The sequence below is a fragment of the Schistocerca cancellata genome, chromosome 2 (assembly GCF_023864275.1).
Source record: "Schistocerca cancellata isolate TAMUIC-IGC-003103 chromosome 2, iqSchCanc2.1, whole genome shotgun sequence".
NCBI classification, from domain to species: Eukaryota; Metazoa; Arthropoda; class Insecta; order Orthoptera; family Acrididae; genus Schistocerca; species Schistocerca cancellata.
The window spans coordinates 974,152,380-974,172,459 of NC_064627.1; the positions used below are offsets into that span (position 1 = coordinate 974,152,380).

General features: G+C 40.4%; 1 protein-coding gene across 2 annotated transcripts in view; it reads right to left on the bottom strand.

Annotated features, from left to right (window-relative positions):
- LOC126162944 (phosphatase Herzog) overlaps positions 1-20,080 on the bottom strand; it is a 69,153-nt gene that overhangs the window by 23,723 nt on the left and 25,350 nt on the right. For both annotated transcript variants that reach the window (XM_049919777.1, XM_049919776.1), the window contains one exon: positions 13,531-13,716. In XM_049919777.1, the coding sequence (XP_049775734.1) occupies positions 13,531-13,716 (186 nt within the window). The remainder of the gene's footprint in view (positions 1-13,530; positions 13,717-20,080) is intronic.

Genomic DNA, 20,080 nt, shown 5'->3' on the forward strand with positions numbered 1-20,080 from the left:
GCACAAACGTTTCAAAGATGGCCGCAGGAATGTTGAAGATGATGTCCGCTCTGGGAGCCCATCATAAAGCCGAACGGATCAAAAAGTGGAGAAAGTGCAGGAACTTTTAAACAATGACCATCGTCTTAGTGTGAGTGCTCCGCCGCTTGAGGGATCGAGTCCGCAGTGTCCACCCGGTGATCAAGGGCGATTGGATTCTCCACCACAACAATGCGCCCGCTCACACGTCGCGTGTTGCCACCCAAGTTTTGGTCAAGTTCAATGTGACAACCCTGCCGCAGCCACCCTACAGCCCCGACTTGGCTCCAAGTGACTTTTTCCTCTTCCCCCAAATCAAGACAGGCCTAAAAGGGAAGCGATTCGACTCCATCAACGCCATCCAGCAGGCTTCGACGAGAGCCCTTGACAGCATGATGCCCGAGGCCTTCCAGAAGGGCTACGAACAGTGGAAGACATGCTGGCACTGCTGTGTTGATGCTGAAGGATCATATTTTGAAGAATTTTAGTCCGTTGTACTTAAATGTCCAATAAATTTCTAGTTCTGAGTTAAGTCTTGAAACTTTTGAATCACACCCTGTATGTCTCATAATCTGTCCCTTGATAGATGCTGCCTTCTGTCGTCCATTTCCAGAACCACTTTTAAAGAAATGGCAGCAAATGTAACACCTCCTGCTTTAACAGACTGAAAGCCAATGTGTGCCCATGTTGTCATGAGTTTCATGTGTGTACTCAATAGGTTTTGCCATTTGCTTTCATTCTGCTACAAATGAATAACATTTGAGCAAAAAATTTTGGAAGTTTGAGAGGAAGAATTCAATGATCCTTGATTGGAGGGTGAAATATGCAAGTGGGAACAGTCTGAAGGCAATTCATATTTGGATAAGCTGCAGTCTGCTACATTTTTGCTTTAGATACTGATGCTGTAATGTATTTTATATCTCATACCTCATATCTCATGGTAAAGCAGCATCCAACTCAAGTTTCTCAGATTTGTTTGGAGAACAAAGACATGTGCAAATGCTCAAGAGTTCATCTCCCCCCCCCCCCCCCCCCTCCAGACAATTATGCTTTCTGTTGTCATTACTGTAAAATTTGTAATCTGTCAGTGAACTAAAATAAATATGAAAAATGAGCTGAAGCGACAAATGAAAATTTGTACAAAGGCTTGGATTCGAGCCCAGGTCTCAAGCCAAGTAGGCAGATCTAGTAGCTACTATGTCACCCTGGCCCAGTGGCTCCAAATTCTCATTCACACCTCAGCGCAGTTCGTATCCCCCTAAACTCAACAGCACTGCAGAGGCTCTCCAACTATGTTGGAATAGCACCTCCACATTAAACGAAATGGGGGGTATAGGTGCTTTAATCAAGTTCATTTGATTGGGACTGAGGGACGGTTTAAAGGCAACTTTTTTATGCTGTTATTGAATAACTTGGAAACATTTTTGCTAGGAGCTGCAGTTTTCAAGTTCAGAATTAAAATACATTAAATTTCCTACAGAAAAAGGCCTTATTCATTTTTTTATGGTATAATATTTTTTTAAGTTACACGATTTTTTATGGTATACAATTAATGTTTACTGTTAAATGAGTTGGATTAATAACAACTATAAAATACGTGTACGATATCAAAGAGCAGCAGAGCAATATTAAAGAATTAATTGTGTTCTGGGGGTTTAACAGGGTATAGAGGGAGTGAGTGGGAGGTGGGAAGGAGGCAAAGCAGAAGTGCGATGAAATGTAGGTTACTGGATTCTGGCCATGCAATTCTCTCCTTCATAGGTATGCAAATTGAAGTGCACGTAGATGATTCCCCACTATGTCACAAGATGAAACTACAGGATTTTTCATAAAGTTATACTGACCCAGTTCAGCTTGGCTTACGAATCGCTGGTGATTCAGTGCGTTGACATGCTCAGGAGTGTTATTACAAAGTGCATTATCACTGTATAGAATAGAGATATGGGTTACTAAAAATACTAATGCAAGAAATGCATATAGACAGAATTCATGTAAATCTCTGCAAACTGTTCTATACTGCTAGTGGAATTATTAGTCATCTTGTGCAGCAGCTTTACATTCTTATGGGAAAGGCAGCTTCCACCACTATTCGCTTTTCAGTTTATGGACAGCATTCCCTGTCCTGTTCTCTTATGTGAGCGGACAACGTAACTTTGCTTAGCCCATGTTTACATCATGGTGTTATTTTCAGTTTATTAAATGCGTACAATTAGCAGTTACTATAAACAATGGCTGATGAGCATAAAATTTGTAATTGTGATGTTGTCGGTGAGCTTTGCAGTGCTGGTAGGAAAGGGACTGGATTGGAAAATGTGGACCTTGCTGCTGACTATTGTTGACAGTATACTGTAAGGCAGTGTAATTGTGTTGTAGTCACTTGGTGGTGAATTAATGAGTTATCAGAAAGTTACTGCACTTATCACACCATTAATTGTCTTAGTGGTAACCTGCATAAATTTCTTCCTTTCAGGAATTGCTGGTACTTGTAAGAGTGGGCTGCAGAGAGTGGAGCCACTTACCACATATCCACATTCACAGTATATCATCTGAAGAGGGTGTGAATATGACTAATGAAAGGGAACTGATCAGGTTCAAGACCGGCACAGTAACCTGCTGTAATGCATTGCTTGACTTACACTGAAATATCTAAAGTTATGTAACAACTCAGGATCTACTTCTGTTGCAGAGGGAGACAATTTAAACCTCTGACATTTCAGTCTAAGTCAAGCAATGCATTACAGCAGGTTACTGTGCCGGTCTTTAATATACCGTATTTACTCGAATCTAAGCCGCACTTTTTTTCCGGTTTTTGTAATCCAAAAAACCGCCTGCGGCTTAGAATCGAGTGCAAAGTAAGCGGAAGTTCTGAAAAATGTTGGTAGGTGCCGCCACAACTAACTTCTGCCGTCGAATATATGTAGCGCTACACAGGCATGCTTTGCAGGCATAAAGATAAATACTGGCGCCAAAACCTCTGCGTCAGTTAAAAAAAAACACACGGGTGGAAGACGAACTTTTTTTCTCCTGTAGCAGCATTTCAATGTACTACGAAAATCCGACTGGCAAGACTGTTTGGGTCGTTTGTCAACTCTACAGTCTGAATTTTTTCCCACCTGTGAGAAGAGATGGTTGCTGATAGGAACTTTTATGAATTGTGAATCAAATGCAGTATTCTCTTCATCATAAGATTTATACGAATATAAACATTTTGCCATGTATTGTTTCGTGTTTGCTGCCATCTCATTTAAATCCTGTCTGCCTCAAACTACGAAACTAGAGCGAGACAGCAACAAACGCGGAAGAATATACATATCATGTCATGTTTATATTCGTATTATTATGCCTAATAGTGATACAGTCAGAAATGAAGCACGACAATTGACTAGAGTTTTAAATCTAAGATGACTAATTTCTGTGCAGAATGTAATGTACTAAAGAGGCGTCTGCAAAGATTTTCAAATGGAGAAAAATTTTCACTACACTCTCGTTCAGAACATCTTCTATCATACGTAGTCTATCATTTGGTTCTTGTTGATCATTATCAAAGAAAGCAGCAGTGAGAGTAACAACAAATAGCAGTCTCTTGCCATTGTTTCGCTAATGAGACGATTCCTCTCTCTTTTCTTTATTGTAAGCGGCAGTAGCGCGCTCAAAAGCAAGCCATGCCGCGAGCGGCGACAGGCCGTAAACACTCATTATCAGAATGAGACAAACAGTGCATGACCAGTACAGTAATGCATTTTCAGTGACGTAAACACCTATAACAAAGAGAACGGCACTTATCAGATCAAAGAAAAATAAGCAATCGATTCAAACCAGACGAAACACGTGAAAAGGAAGAGTACCCGTATAAATATGGACGGAGCGCCTGACGCATAGCAGTGGCTACCTGGTAAAACTTAACTGCTAAGCTCACGACTCGAACCAAACTACTGTAGCTGTATCGTCATTCATTCGACCTAAATTGTGTCTCATATTACAATGGACCAACTTTGTTTCGATATGGAGGTGCGGCCTAAAACTTTTCTCTCCCCTTGAATTTTGAGTCTCAAATTTCAGGTGCGGCTTAGATTCGGGAAAATTTTTTTCCCTTCATTTCGAGTCTCATTTTTCAGGTGCGGATTAGATTCGAGTAAATACGGTAATCAGTTCCCCTTCATTAGTCATATTCACACCCTCTTCAGATGACATACTGTGAATGTGGATGTATAGTAAGGGGCTCCACTCTCTGCAGCCCACTCTACAAGTACCAGCAACTCATGAAAGGAAGAAATTTATGCAGGTTACCACTAAGACAATTAATGGTGTGATAAATGCAGTAACTTTCTGATAACTCATTAATTCACCACCAAGTGACTACAACACAGTTACACTGCCTTACAGTTTACTGTCAACAATAGACAGCAGCAAGGTCCACATTTTCCAATCCAATCTTTTTCCCACCAGCACTGCAAAGGTCACTGCTGCACATGTTTTTATATTGTTATGACTACCAACCAGCTGTCCACCAGGATGAACAGCCAGTGCCAAACTATGACTAAAAGCGAAGTGGATCATCCTGTGACACAACATGCAGCTGAACATAACACACTTTATTTCAATGACTGCTTCGCTAACCAGGCCATCTGGATCCTTCCCTCCACCAGCTTTTCCGAAATGCACAAATGGGAGTTGCCTTACAATACATTCTCTGCAGAAATTATCCCGCCATCAACCTACAGTAACATAATGTCGCCCTACTCTCCACCCAATAGTTTCCACCCGCTCTCTCCTGTCGTCTCCTCCCCATTCTCGTCTCCCACCCTGTTTATTTTCTGCCTTCTGCCAATGCATCTGCACGTCTTTCCCCGCTCCTCCTCATTTTTCTGTTCCTTTTTTCCACACCTCCATGCCAAACAACCTCCTGTCGCTGTACCTGTTGGCATTCTAGTCCTGACACGCACTACCAGACTGCGTCTGTCTCCCCCCCCCCCCCCCCCCCCCCCCCCCGTACACTACTGTCCCTACCCCGTCCCCACCTCCTCCAGGCTGCTTCTTGCATACCATATGATAGTTGCATTCCGGCTCAAGATGCTAGAGTTGGTGGTCATGTGTGCAGGAGGGGTGCTTGTTTGTGTGTATGAATGTTGTGTGTGTGTGTGTGTGTGTGTGTGTGTGTGTGTGTGTGTGTGTATTTTTACTGATGAAGGCTGTGATGGCTGGAAAGCTTTATGTAAGTGTCTTAATTGTGCCTGTGAGAAACTTAACCTGTCTTCTTTACAGTAAGTAGCAATCTATCTTTTCCTATATTGTTGTTGTTCCTACCTGAAGTTTTTCATTGTTTGCTTTTACCAATAATGCTAACGCAAGAAATTCAAATGGGTGGAATCTACATAAATTTATGCTCACTGTTCTACAGTGCTAGAGGGGAAGTTGATACTTAGGCATTCTGTATGGCAGCTGTAACGTTCTTCCAGAACAGGCAACTTCCACACCATGAGTGGTGCTTCTATTTCAGTTTAAACAGACTATACTTCCACAGCATCTCCAGTCCAGTTCTCTTATTTGAGCAGACAAAAAACATTTCACTGAGCTCATGTTTACATAGTGGAGTTATTGTCAGTTGATTAATGAGTACTTATTTGCCATTGCTTTGTGGGCTATTATGTAAAAAAAAAAACTCAGCAACTGGATCTGTCAACTGCCTACCACACTGAAGAGCCTCACCAGTGTACATGCTGTCAGTATGTATTCGACAATATCGATACCATTGTCCCCACTGTCTTTGGCTGGAATAATTTACACAGCATGAGGTGTAACAAATGCATCACCCCAGCTTCAGCTCTCTCAATACCTGAAATAGCTCAGAGGTTTAAATTGTCTCCCTCTGCAACAGAAGTAGATCTCGAGATGGTAAATTACATGTCTGCTTTCACAGATGACCCATCCCCTGATTGGGTAGGATAAACCTGTGACAGGACTGGAATAGGGAGGGCTGGGTGTGTGGATTGGGCAAGTTTTGCACTTGGATCTTCCACAGTGATATAATCCTTGTTTCAAGGCATTGGGATTGGGTGTGGTATAGGGATGGACTAGGATGTTGTGGAGGTTGGGTGGGTGACGGAATACCACTTTGGGAGGGGTGGGAAGTGTCTCAGGTAGGATGTCTCATTTCAGAGCATGATGATAGGTAATCAATGCCCTGGCAAAAGATGTGGTTCAGTTGTCCCAGTCCAGGATGGTACAGGGTGATGAAGGGGGCACTCCTTTGTGGCTTGGGAGTGGTGGGAGGATTGGGGATGTGGGGGAAAATGGCAGGGGAGGTCTGTTTGCAGACTACCGTATTTACTCGAATCTAAGCCGCACTTCTTTTCTGGCTTTCGTAATCCAAAAAACCGTCTGAGGCTTAGAATCGAGTGCAAAGCAAGCGGAAGTTATGAAAAATGTTGGTACGTGCCGCCACAACTAACTTCTGCTGTCGAATACATGTAGCGCTACGCAGGCATGCTTTGTAGGCACAAAGATAAATACTGGCGCCAAAACCTCTGCGTCAGTAAATAATTTTTTTTAAAAAAAGTAGAAGACGAGGTTTTTTCTCCGCCGTGAGTTTCGACCACTGCATTTTCATACATTATCCAACGAAGTAAATACAAATTCCGTATTGTTCATCTTCGAATGTAGCACAATTTCAGTGTACTACGAAAATCTGACTGGCAAGACTGTTTGGGATGTTTGTCAATATGGCCAACTCTACTTTCTGAATTTTTTCCTATCTGTGAGAAGAGATGGTTGCTAATAGGAACCTGATGAAATTTCAATCACATACAGTATTCTCTTCACCATAAGAATAATACGAATATAAACATTTTTTGTTTGCTGCTATCTCATTTAAATCCTCTCTGCCTAATAAACCACGAAACTAGAGTGAGACAACAGCAAACGCGGAAGAATATATGTATTGTCTCATGTTTATATTCGTATTATTCTTATGCCTAATAGTGATACAGCCAGAAATGAAGCACGGCAAGTGACTAGATTTTTAAATCTAAGATGACTAATTTCTGTGCACAATTTTATGTAATAAAGAAGCGGCCGCAAAGATTTTCAAACGGAGAAAAATTTTCGCCTAACTCTCGTTCAGAACATGTTCTATCATACGCAGTCTATTATTTGATTCTTGTTGATCATTATCAAAGAAAGCAGCAGTGTAAGTAACAACAAATAGCAGTCTTGTCATTGTTTCGCTTATGAGACGATTCCTCTCTCTTCTTTTTATTGTACGCAGCGGTAGTGCGCACAAAAGCAAGCCATGCCGCGACAGGCCGTAAACAAGCACTATCAGAATGCGACAAACAATGCATGACACAGTGCAGTAATGCATGTTCAGCTTAAGAGTGACGCAAACACCTATAACAAAGAAAACGGCATTTATCAGATCAAAGCAAAATAAGCAATCGATTCAGACCAGACGAAGCACGTGAAAAAGGAAGGGTACCCGTATAAATACGGACGGAGCGCCTGACGCATAGCAATGGCTACGTGGTAAAGCTTAACTGCTAAGCTTACGACTCGAACCAAACTACTGTAGCTGTATCGTCATTCATTTGACCTAAATTGTGTCTCATATTACAATGGACCAACTTTGTTTCGATTTGGAGGTGTGGCCTAAAACTTTTCTCTCCCCTTGAATTTCGAGTTTCAAATTTCAGGTGCGGCTTAGATTCGGGAAATTTTTTTCTTCCTTTATTTCAAGTAAAATTTTTCAGGTGCGGCTTAGATTCGAATTAATACGGTACATCCAGTGATAGTACCTGTCTGTGAAGGTCTTGGTGGCATACTGAGCAAGTGAGTTTTTGTCGCTGCAGATATACTGTCCCTGGGTGGTCAGGCTGTATGTGTGGGATTTTTTGGTGCGAAAGGGTTGACGACTGTCAAAATGCAAGTACTGTTGGTGACTGGTGGGTTTAATGTGGACAGAGTTGCGGATGGGGCCATCAGAGAGGAGGAGGTCAACATCTAGGAAGACGGCATGCTGGTTGAGGAGGAACATGTGAAGCAGATGGGAGAGATACTGTTGAGGTTGTAAGAGAATGAAGACAAGGTGTCTTGGACCTGAGTCTGCATCATGCAGATTTCATCAATGAACCTGAACCAGACAAGGGGTTTGGTGTTTTGGGAGGCTACGATGGTCGCGTCTAAATGGCCCATAAAAAGGTTGGCAAAGGAGGGTGGCATGTGGGTGCCCATGGTTGTGCCATGCATTTATTTAAATACCCTCTCTTTAAGTAAGAAGTAGCTGTGCATTAGGATGGGCCACCTGTGAAAGCAGCCATGTGATTCGCCAACTCTGCTCCACCCATTGCACATGTTTTTATATTGTTATGACTACTAACCAGCTGTCCACCAGGATGAAAGGCTAGTTCTAAACTGTGGCCCAGAGCAGAGTGGATCACCCTGTGACAAAACACGCAGCTTATCTCACACTTTATTTCAATAGCTGCTTCACTACCCGAGCCATCTGGATCCTTCCCTCCACCACCAGCTTTTCTCAATTGCACGATCTCTGTACCCTTAATTATCCCGGCCTCAACCTATGGTAACATACTGTCTCTCCTCCTTTTTCCCCCACCTCCCTGTCCCACAACCAGCATTTGTCTCTCTTTCCACCTGTACACTACTACTCTTCCCCACCCCCTCCAGACTGCAGCTTGCACCCCACATGGTAGATAGCTTCAAGAATCAACTGTCCACTCTTCAGTTTGCAGACCTATGAAGAAGAGTAGTGCATGACCACAATTTGGTGACACATCTTCCCTCGCAGTTCTACCCTCTACCCCCGCCCCTTCACCCTGTTACGCCCCCATAATACAATTTATTTCTTAACACAGCCCTACTGCACTTAGACATGGTACAGATTTTAATATTTGTTCTTAACCTACTTCATTTAACAGTAAACGGTAATTTTATATCTTAAAACACTATTTATAATAATCTGCACTTCTGCATCTCCTGTAATGCAGAAACTTTTAGTCCTAAAGAAGAAATGAATAGGACCTCTTTTGTGGAAAATTTAATGTAGTTTGATTTTGTACTGGGAAACATCTTTGTTACAAGCTGCTATTCAAGAAAAACATTAAAAAAAATATCTTTAGACTCCCCCCACCCACTTGTGAGGATTTTTGTTAAGTTGTTCATGGAGCTCCCTTTTACCATTGTACAAAAATTTGTAACTACTTTACTTTTTTCCCACTTTGAAACCTGTTTTGGTATTTGTTGATTGGGTTAATGTACCAAAAGGTCTAATTTTTATGAACTTCGAAGTCACACTGTACAAGAACAACTTACAGAGAAATTCCTTTAGTGAGCAAGCAATGATGTTCTATTCTCACGACTAGGTGGATCCAACATACTGTTTGTTATACCTGTAAGATTAAAAGAGGTTGCTGCTCAATAGCAAAGTTCATAATCATCATCTAGGTCATACTTACAAGCCACATAACCAAGTGTGGTGGCGGGTAGTTCTGGTACCAGTGACTAATTCTCCCTTCCTAGCTGACTCTTCCCGGAAAGTGCTCCTCGAAATTCCAACAGTAAACCTCTTCGTGATGAACAAATGCCTCTCTTGTATGTCTGCCACTGGAGTTTGTTGAGCATATCTGTAATGCTCACTCTCCCTTCTATCAGTCCCACCTGGTAAGGATACCAGACTGATGAATAATACTGGAGAATTGGTCGAACAAGAGCCTTGTAAACCACTTCCTCTGTGGATGAGTTGCATTTACTTAAGATTCTTCCAATGAATCTCAGTTTAGCATCTGCTTTTCCTACCATTTGTTTTATGCGGTCATTCCAGTTACAGTTGCTCTGGACAGTTACACCTAGATGTTTATTTGCACAAAATGTTCATTTACTTATGTCTAGGGTCAACTTCCAGAGCCTGCACCATTCATCAATGCTCTGCAGGTCATTCTGCAAACTGATACTGTCTTCTGGCATTACTACTTTCTTATAGAAAACCATGTCATCAGTGAACAGTCTTAAAGAGCTTCTGACATTTTCTACTAAATCATTTATATATATTGTAAACAGTAATGGTATTATCACACTTCCTCAGGGTACTCCGGAAATTACCTTTACATCTGTCGATTTTCTTCCTTTACAAGAGACATTTTGATTTCTATCTGCAAGTACCGTGTTTATTCGAATGTAAGCCGCACTTTTTTTCCGGTTTTTGCAATCCAAAAAACCCCCTGCGGATTAAAATCTAGTGCAAAGTAAACGGAAGTTCTGAAAAATGTTGGTAGGTGCCGCCACAACTAACTTCTGCCTTCGAATATGTGTAGCACTACACAGGCATGCTTTGCAGGCACAAAGATAAATACTGGTGCCAAAACCTCTGCGTCAGTAACAAAATTAAAAGAAAAGGTGGAAGACGAGCTTTTTTCTCCGCCCTGAGTTTCAACCACTTCATTTTCATACATTATCCAATGAAGTAAATACAAATTCCGTATTGTTCATCTTCAAATGTAGCAGCATTTCAATGTACTACGAAAATCCGACTGGCAAGACTGGGATGTTTCTCAATATGGCCAACTCTACGTTCTGAATTTTTTCCTACCTGTGAGAAGAGATGGTTGCTAACAGGAACTTCTATGAATTGTGAATCACACACAGTATTATCTTCACCATAAGAATAATACGAATATAAACATTTTACCATGCATTCTTTCGTATTTGCTGCTATCTAATTTAAATCCTGTCTTCCTAATAAACTATGAAACTAGAGTGAGACAGCAACAAACGCGGAAGAATATACATATCATGTCATGTTTATATTCGTATTATTCTTATGCCTAATAGTGATACAGTCAGAATTGAAGCACGGCAACTGACTAGATTTTTAAATCTAAGATGACTAATTTCTGTGCAGAATATAATGTACTAAAGAGGCGTCTGCAAAGATTTTCAAATGGAGAAAAATTTTCGCTAAACTCTCGTTCAGAACATCTTCTATCATACGCAGCCTATTATTTGGTTCTTGTTGATCATTATCAAAGAAAGCAGCAGTGTAGTAACAACAAATAGCAGTCCCTTGCCATTGTTTCGATAACGAGACGATTCCTCTCTTTTTTAAAATTGTAAGCGGCGGTAGCGTGCACAAAAGCAAGCCATGCCGCGAGCGGCGACAGGCCGTAAACTCATTATCAGAATGCGACAAACAATGCATGACAGTACAGTAATGCATTTTCAGCTTAGAGTGACGTAAACACCTATAACAAAGAGAACGGCACTTATCAGATCAAAGAAAAATAAGCAATCAGACTAAACACGTGAAAAACGAAGGGTACCCGTATAAATATGGGCGGAGCGACTGACGCATAGTAATGGCTACCTGGTAAAGCTTAACTGCTAAGCTTACGACTCAAACCAAACTACTGTAGCTGTATCGTCATTCATTCGACCTAAATTGTGTCTCATATTACAATGAACCAACTTTGTTTCGATATGGAGGTGTGGCCTAAAACTTTTCTCTCCCCTTGAATTTTGAGTCTCAAATTTCAGGTGCGGCTTAGATTCGGGAAAATTTTTTTCCTTGATTTCGAGTCTCATTTTTCAGTTGCAGCTTAGATTCGAGTGCGGCTTAGATTCGAGTAAATACGGTAAGTCTTGAGTCCTGTCATAAATCTGGTCCAATACCCTGTAAGCCCATATTTTTTCACTAAACAACAGTATGAGCTGGGGTCAAATGCTGATGCTACCCTAAGTCAAGGAACACAGCCTCAACCAAAGTGCCACTGTCTGCAGTGCTTTGGATCTTGTGGAGGAACAGAGCAAGCCGAGTTTTGCAAGATATCTGTTTGTGGAATCCTTGTTGATCTTTATATAGGCGATTTTAGTTCTCTAAAAATATTGTAATTCCATATTTCTTAATTCTACAACAGACTGACGTCAGCAATATAGGCCTATAATTATGTGCATGTGCTCTATGACCATTCTTGAAAATGGGAAATAGCAGCACTTTTTTCCAGTCACTAGTTAACTTTTGTTGCTCCAGTGATCCACGATAAATTCCTGTTAGAAGAGGAGCAAGTTCTTTCGCATAATCTTCGTAGAATTTTATAGGTATCTCATTTGGCCCTGATGGCTTTCCCCTACTAAGTGATTGTAGTTGCTTCTATATACCACAATCACTTATCTCAGCATCTACCATTTCGATGTTCATACAGTGATCGAAAGGAGGGAGTGTGAAATGATCTTCCATCGTGAAATGAATTCGGAAGACCAGATTTAGTATTTCAGCCTTCTCTCTGTTATCTTCCATTTGAGTGCCAGTATGGTCACTGAGTGAATGAATAGAGGATTTTCAACCGCTTACTGATCTGATGCAGGACCAAAACCTCTAAGGGTTTTCAGTCGGATTGGTTGAAAAACTCACCACCACCACCACCACCACCACCACCACCACCACCAATAACAAAACAACAACGAATTCAGAAACAAAATGAGGGCTGTACAAATATGGAGTTCAAACCGATTAAAAATAGGACTATCATAATCAAAGAATGTAGCTTCCACTGCTTTGACCATCATTTAAAACCATTAAACAGCTCTGAACATGTCTCCTCACTATAAACCACTTACACTCATGAATAATGAAATTAAGACATCTACCTAGCACCCCTATCTACCCTAGACAATAGAAGTGATATGCCTCATCATAGACTCCCAGGACATCGAAAGTGTTAGGGTAGCTATCCATGATTTATCTACTTGAACTCACAACACACAGGAAATGAATGAAGCTGGGTTGGAGAAAAGCACAGCCAACTCAAAAACATCCCAGATATACTCAATAGGACTGTGTCTAGTGGCATGAGGTTGTATAAGAAGCCTCATGCCGAGGAATGTTCCTCCAACTGTTCTGACAAGTCAGCAGTGATCCCACACGTCCAGACAATCTTTCACCATGCTTTGACCATTCAATGACTATGTTCGTACTTCTATGTACACTCTTACAACATGAAATGCATTTTTTGGGTTACACAGGTGGAGTAGTGGCTTCTGTTCCCTATATCAAGGACATGGTTTCGGATAATATGATTAATCACTGTTGCTGTAATCCATTATTGTATTGGCAATAGATTTGCTGCACTGTGTTCTCTGCAACTGTTGTTACAATCCGTGACATTTATGGTGACCCCTGCCATCAACACAATGTTCACTGTGGCAGCTTACTATGCGGTGTAGTTTTCTGCAATCAATGGTACTCAGGACACACCCTTTTCATTGTTACAAGAGCAGTCTCTTTCCAACATAGTAAAAATATTTTCTTCAGGAAGGATACCTACAGCAGCACTAACTGACGTGCTGGTAAGGATATTGTGCCTACGTAATATATCAAACCAAAGAGATTTTTAGTTCTGTTACATGTGAACGTATATCACACATCCATCAACTGCCGTTGAGTGGCTGCCTTTTCTCCTTTATATCATTTAAACACAAGAAATGAATTTTTCTGGTATGTGTACTTACAGCATTGTCTGGATGGAAGATATAGGAAGCAGGAGAATTGTCAACAATTACAACTTTTTGCAAATCACGTCCCAGTTTATTAAGATCTTTCACGTAATTGCCTCTATGAAACACACAAGACTCTCGAAACAATCTCGATCTGAAAACACCCCACCTATCCAGCAAGTCAGCCACAGGATCAGCATACTGAAAAAAAGAACACAGAGACAGTAAGGATAAATTAGATAATGGAAATTATACACTATTTAAAAATCTCTATATATATGCTTCATAACTGATAAACCAATTGCAAACACTGTACATGTTTTGTATGTGTGTGTGTGTGTGTGTGTTTTGATTAACAAATGTGACACTTATTTGATATTATTTCAGTGCAGTCTCCACATGGTATGTAACCTACATAAAAAACAAACGTCAGAGCTCCATAATTTTTCTGATTTTCGATACCTTGAGTGTCTCAATCTGTTGTGGTCTCTTAAACTACATTTTCTGTAATAAAATCTTCTGCACACACACACACACACACACACACACACACACACACACACACACACACACACACAAACAAATGTGGTCTCTGATCAATTAATGAACTGTCATACATGGGTCACTTGAAGGGGACTTTCCTAGGATCCATAAACCTGCAGCCCCTGGTTTGGTTTAGATACAATGAAGACATCTCTGCCATATCGACTCATAGTGAGGCTCACCTGTTAAAAATTCCTGGCAGCTCCAAATGCATTTTCCAATTAAATTTCACATCATTTCCTGAATCCCACACCAATTTCCTTTATGTTGATCTCGTCCTCGCCAAAGGCAAGCTACACACTTAAACATACTAACAAAGAACAAATATCCTTGTCAGATCCTATGCTCCTTCTGCACCCATCTCCCTACCCTAAGGCTCCTGCCCCTATGACTGTCCCTGCTCCAACACTTGCCCTACACATCACCAGCTGTACCAGCCTGGTAACTGGCAAAAAATGTACTATCAAAGGGGCGAGTCACCTGTGGAATGACCCATCATATACCAACTGTTATGTAAACACAGTCTGGTCTTTCAGATCAGCATGATCACTACCAAATTATAAGTTAGGACGAATAGGCATAGGCAGAGGGTCTATAATGACAACGCACAATATCCTGTTGCAGAGCATGCATTACAACATGCCAGTCCTGACCCTGGTGCCTGTTTCACCACACGTGCAATCTTCATTTTTCCTCCATACACCAGTTTCTCAGAACTCTCCAGATGGGAACTGGCACTACATGTTCTCGGTCCTCGTCACCACCTGGCCTTAATTTTTGTTAATTTATTTGGTCTCAGCATTTCTTCATAGTAACTATTCCTTTCTTCACTCTGTTTTAGTTTTCTACATCTTTCAATTTCTGACCTGTCTATTTTTCACTGCCCTCCTCCAACATCCATCACATACAATGCACTTAGCTTTTCGCTCTTATTAACTCGTGCATGATATTTTAAGAGTAATTTCTGTCTTGCATATTAACCTACCTTCCACCTTTAAGATTTCATTTTTTTCCAATCTTGCCCAGTGCAGTCCCCAACCATCAGTCTTTCCTTCTCATCCTGTCTGGTAAGTCTCCCTTGACCCGTGGTCCTTCAGCCCTCTTGCTTCCCTTCAACCATTCTGCCAGTAGAAGGAGCCACTGGCTCCGAAAGCTTGTATACATAACACTTTTTATTTATGTATTCTTTTACTGCCACTTTTTTTATCTATCCAATTATATTACATACTGAGAACTGTAACTTCATCTGTATTATTTTAACTTACAGAAAGATTTTTGAAATACAATATTCTAAGGATAACTGCATCATAACGTGAATTTATTTAATGAAAGGTCAAAATCCTCCATTACCAAGTCATGTGTACGTAGATGCAAGGGAGAAAATAAAGGTTTATGTACATAAGCACTCCAGAAATTATGCTAACCCAGACTACCAACTCTCTCGTTCATAAAGAAAGTGCACTTAGTGACGCTTGATACTTTTGCAGAGAATCATTTTCATACATTACAGCAAACACCAGGACTGTGAAAGTATCAGATAATCACACTTGTACGGAAATAATCACACACAGCATTCAAAACAATTTTTTTTTTTTTTTTTTTTTTTTTTTAAAGATGAATGTCCAAAATCAATAAAACCACTCGAAACATAGTGGTATTGTCAGGAGTGCCCCAGAGAAGTGTGACAGGACCACTCTCATTCTCTATACACATAAATGATATGGTGGACAGGATGAACAGCAATTTGCGGCTGTTTGCTAACAACACTGTGGTGTGCGGAAGGTGTCATCCTTGTGTCTCTGTACAGGGATACAAAATGACTTACAGGCAGAGGTCCCAGTGGTGGGATCGACTTTTTGAGACCATAGGTTAAGGTCCCAGGTATCACATCTGCAACGATTCACTCTCGTGGGTCCTTGTGTGTGAGCAACTGATGACAATTTTTTTTTTAGAATTTCACATTATGCTCTGCAGCTTTAATAAAGAAACATTATACAAATTGGTTGCACAGAGTAATAGAGGACGTGCGTTCAAATCTCATAGGGCGCTTTGAAACTTTTTATTTTTAAATCTTGATTGAAATTACTTTGATCATAATCTTTGATTCAGTTAACTGGTTTAAATATATATTTCTATTCCACTGTTACATTATTTTAATCACTGTCTTTAAGTTTTGCAATAGCTCTAATTTTTTCTTCCTGTAATTCTCTTTCCACTTTGAATCTTTGTGCATGCGATTTTAATAGTTTTCCATGTATTAACATAGTTTTAATTTCTTCCGTTTCATCATCCTACACTTTCGTCCATGTTACTGCATTCATTATTTTTATTCTATCTACATCTACATCTATACTCTGCAAACCACCGTGAAGTGCATATGTCCTATTTTACCAGTTATTAGGGTTTCTTCGTGTTCCATTCACATATGGAGTGTGGGAAGAGTGATTGTCTGAATGTCTCTGTGCGTGCTTTATTTATTCTAACCTTATCCTCAAGATCCCTAAGTGAGGAATGCATAGGGGTTGTAGTATACTCCTAGTCATTATTTAAAGCCGGTTCTTGAAACTTTGTTAACAGGTTTTCTCTGGATAGTTTACATCAATCTTCTACAGTCTGCCAGTTCAGTTCCTACAGTATCTCTGTGACACTCAGCCACAGATTAATGCTGCCCTTCACTGTATGTGTTTAGTATTCCATTAGTCCTATTTGGAACAGGTCCCACATAATGAGTGATTTGTAAGCAATCTCCTCTTTAAAAAAAAAAAAAAAAAAAAAAAAAAAAAAAAAAAAAAAAAAAAAAAAAAAAAAAAACTTCATCTGCACTATTTCGGCCAGAATTCTACAAGAATTTATGTTTCAAATGTTTTTATGACAATTATCATCCAAGAAAACTACATTTATGACACCACTGCACAGTCAATATAAAAAGATTATTTTGTCTTTTGTTTTCCAACCAACAGAATGGCATTTTCAAATGTTTCAATATTATGATAGATAAAAAAAAATTAAATTCCCAAGCAGAAAGAGTCCAACTGGAAAAAGAATGATGGGAGGGATAAATGAGAGCAACTGCAGAAATTAATAAGGCGATTAAAATGATGTGACAGAGGAACATACATGAAGAAAATACATTCAAGCCAATTAATTGAACAAAAATAATGATCAAAACCATTTTTATAGAGATTTAGAAATACAAAAATCCAAAGCACTTTATGAGATTCAAATCCACAACCTCTTGTTTACGAGGCTTGTACTGTAGCCATTATGCTATGCATCCAAATTGTACAATGTTTCTTTTGGATCTGTGGAGCATCATGCAAAATTCCGAAATTATTTTTCACTGATTACTCGCAAATGAGTGCCAACTAGAGTGAATGGCTGCAGGGTGTGATACATGGGACCTTAACCTATGTACCATATAGATGGTTTCGAGAAAGTTGATCCCACCGCTGGGGACCTTGCCTTGTTAAGGCAGAATTTCAAGTTGGTGGGATGAATGGCAGCTTGCTCTAAATGTTGAAAAATCTAAGTTAATGCAGAGAAGTAGGATAAACAATCCTGTAACAATCTAACACAGCATTAGTAATATGCTGCTTGACAAAGTCACATTGATTAAATACTAAATGGAATGTTGCAAAGTGATAACAAATGGAATGAGCATGTGAGGTTGGTAGTCAGGAAGACAAGTGTTTGAGTTTGTTTTATTGGGACAATTTTGGGAAAGTGTAGCTCACCCATAACGTAGATGGCATACAGAATACTAGTACGACCCATTCTTGAAGACTGCTTCAGTGTTTCGGAAAGGAAGACACCAAACTAGTTGAGAGGTATGCTGATAGATATGTTACCGTTTGGTTCGATTAGCACATAAGTATTATGGAAAAGCTACGTGAACTCAAATAGGAATCACTGGATGGAAGTCGACACTATTTTCGAGGGGACTACTGTGGAAATTTAGAAAACTGGCATTTGACGCAGATTTCAAATTGATTCTGCTGTCACCAACATATACTGTGTGTAAGGGCCATGAAGCCAAGATGAGAAAAATTAGGGCTCGATTGGAGGCTTATAGACAGTTGTATTCACCTCACACTATTTACGAGTGGAACAGGAAAGGAAATGACTAGTAGTGGTCCACGGTACGATTTGCCTTGTACGTATGGTGGCTTGCAGAGTATGTACATAGATGTATAGCGCATTTAAAATTAGTTGCGACCTTTGATGTTTGACTCAGCAGAGGGGACGTGATGGGTTTGCCCAAGTAAAACCAATGGCGACAAGTAAAACCAGTGGCGAGCCAACTTTCCGTACCAGGCCACAGGCAGATTGGATGGTATAGCGCCCTTGTTGTCATGCCATGGATACACAGTTTTATTTATTTACATGTCAAGTTCTGTAGGACCAAATTGAGGAGCAAATCTCCAAGGTCATGGAATGTGTCAGTACATAAAATTACAACATAAAAGTAATAACAGATAAAAAAAAAAAAGTTATGCACAGGAAGTTGGTGGTGGGTTGGTGTGTGTGTGTGTGTGTGTGGGAGTGGTAAGACAGAAAGTGGAGGAGATGGCACAGTGCTACTACAGAATGTAGAAGTTAAAATAAGAAACTAAAGAATACAGACCACAGGTTATTGTATACGGATAGGCACAGAAATCTGCTGACTGGAAAGCATGAGGTAATAAACAGATGATGAGAATACAAAGAAGAAAGGTAACCACAGGGAAGATAAAAATACTATTACATTACACAGCAGAACCTCATATTACTGAGACCACAATTCTGGAATTACAAAAGATTATTCAATGTCTGAAAATTACAAAGCACCTGGAAGAGAGGAAGTTATAGATGAGTCCCTGTAGGAGAAAATTACTCTTCAAAAAAGATGCATTACCACTGGTTTAATAAGGCCCAGGAAAAAATCCCAAGAAAATGGATCCTTCAAATTATCCAGGCTACATAATCAGGGATTAAGATGTGCAGCTCCAATGACAGGATCTTTGCCTTGCAGAACGTAACATAAAATTCTGTGTGATACTGGTATAACAGGCTAGTCTCATATTCAGAGGCAATTCTGAGAGAACACAGTGTGCTTTTACATGGGATAGACCTACTACATACAAAGAACATTTTCACGACTGGTTGTCTTACTTGCTTATAAATGATTTGGGATGTATGGCCATGAGCCAAGAAACTTTTTACTCTGACATTTTGTCGACAGCTGTGCTGGACATCAGAGATGCTCCTGGTTTCACTGATACACCATGACCATATAAATCAAAAGACTCACAAGAAACTGACTGACTGATTGGGGGAGGGGGCCAAACATCGAGGTCATCAGTCCCATTGGATTAGGGAAGGAAGGGTAGGAAGTTGGTCGTGCCCTTTCAAAGGAACCGTCCTGGCATTTGCCTGAAGTGATTTAGGGAAAGCACAGAAAACCAAAATTGGGATGGCCAGACATGGGATTTGAAACATCATCCTCACTAATGCGAGTCCAGTGTGCTAACGACTGTGCCATCTTGCTCGGTCACAAGAAACTAAGATCTACATCAGAGTAGATATTCACATTGAGCCAACTGCATGAGAAAGCTTTGCATTAGAAGATTAAATGTGATGCAGTTTCACCCCCCTTATAACTTAGCAGCTCCTTTCTCTACACCCATAATGTGCAGGTGTTTCCCGATGTCCCATGCCCAGTCTTTAGCCCAACACTGAGTTTAATCTGTCTCCTGCTCGAACCCAGGATAAGAATTTCTCTTAAAACACGACTTCGGCGTTATTAGGTTGGCATATTTTTGTTTTTGGATCTTACTCTAATACTCTGCATGCTACCTACTGATCCAGCAATGTAGTTTAGTTTTGATTTACCATCACCTTCGTGAGGAGTGAGCAGGTATGCTCCAACAGTCATCGCCACTCCTGTCCTGGCCAGTCTATTAGCTACTTCACTGCCACTAATTCGTAAGTGAACACGGATCCACAGCAGGTTTACCCAGCTGCTTTCCCCTTGCCCCACAAG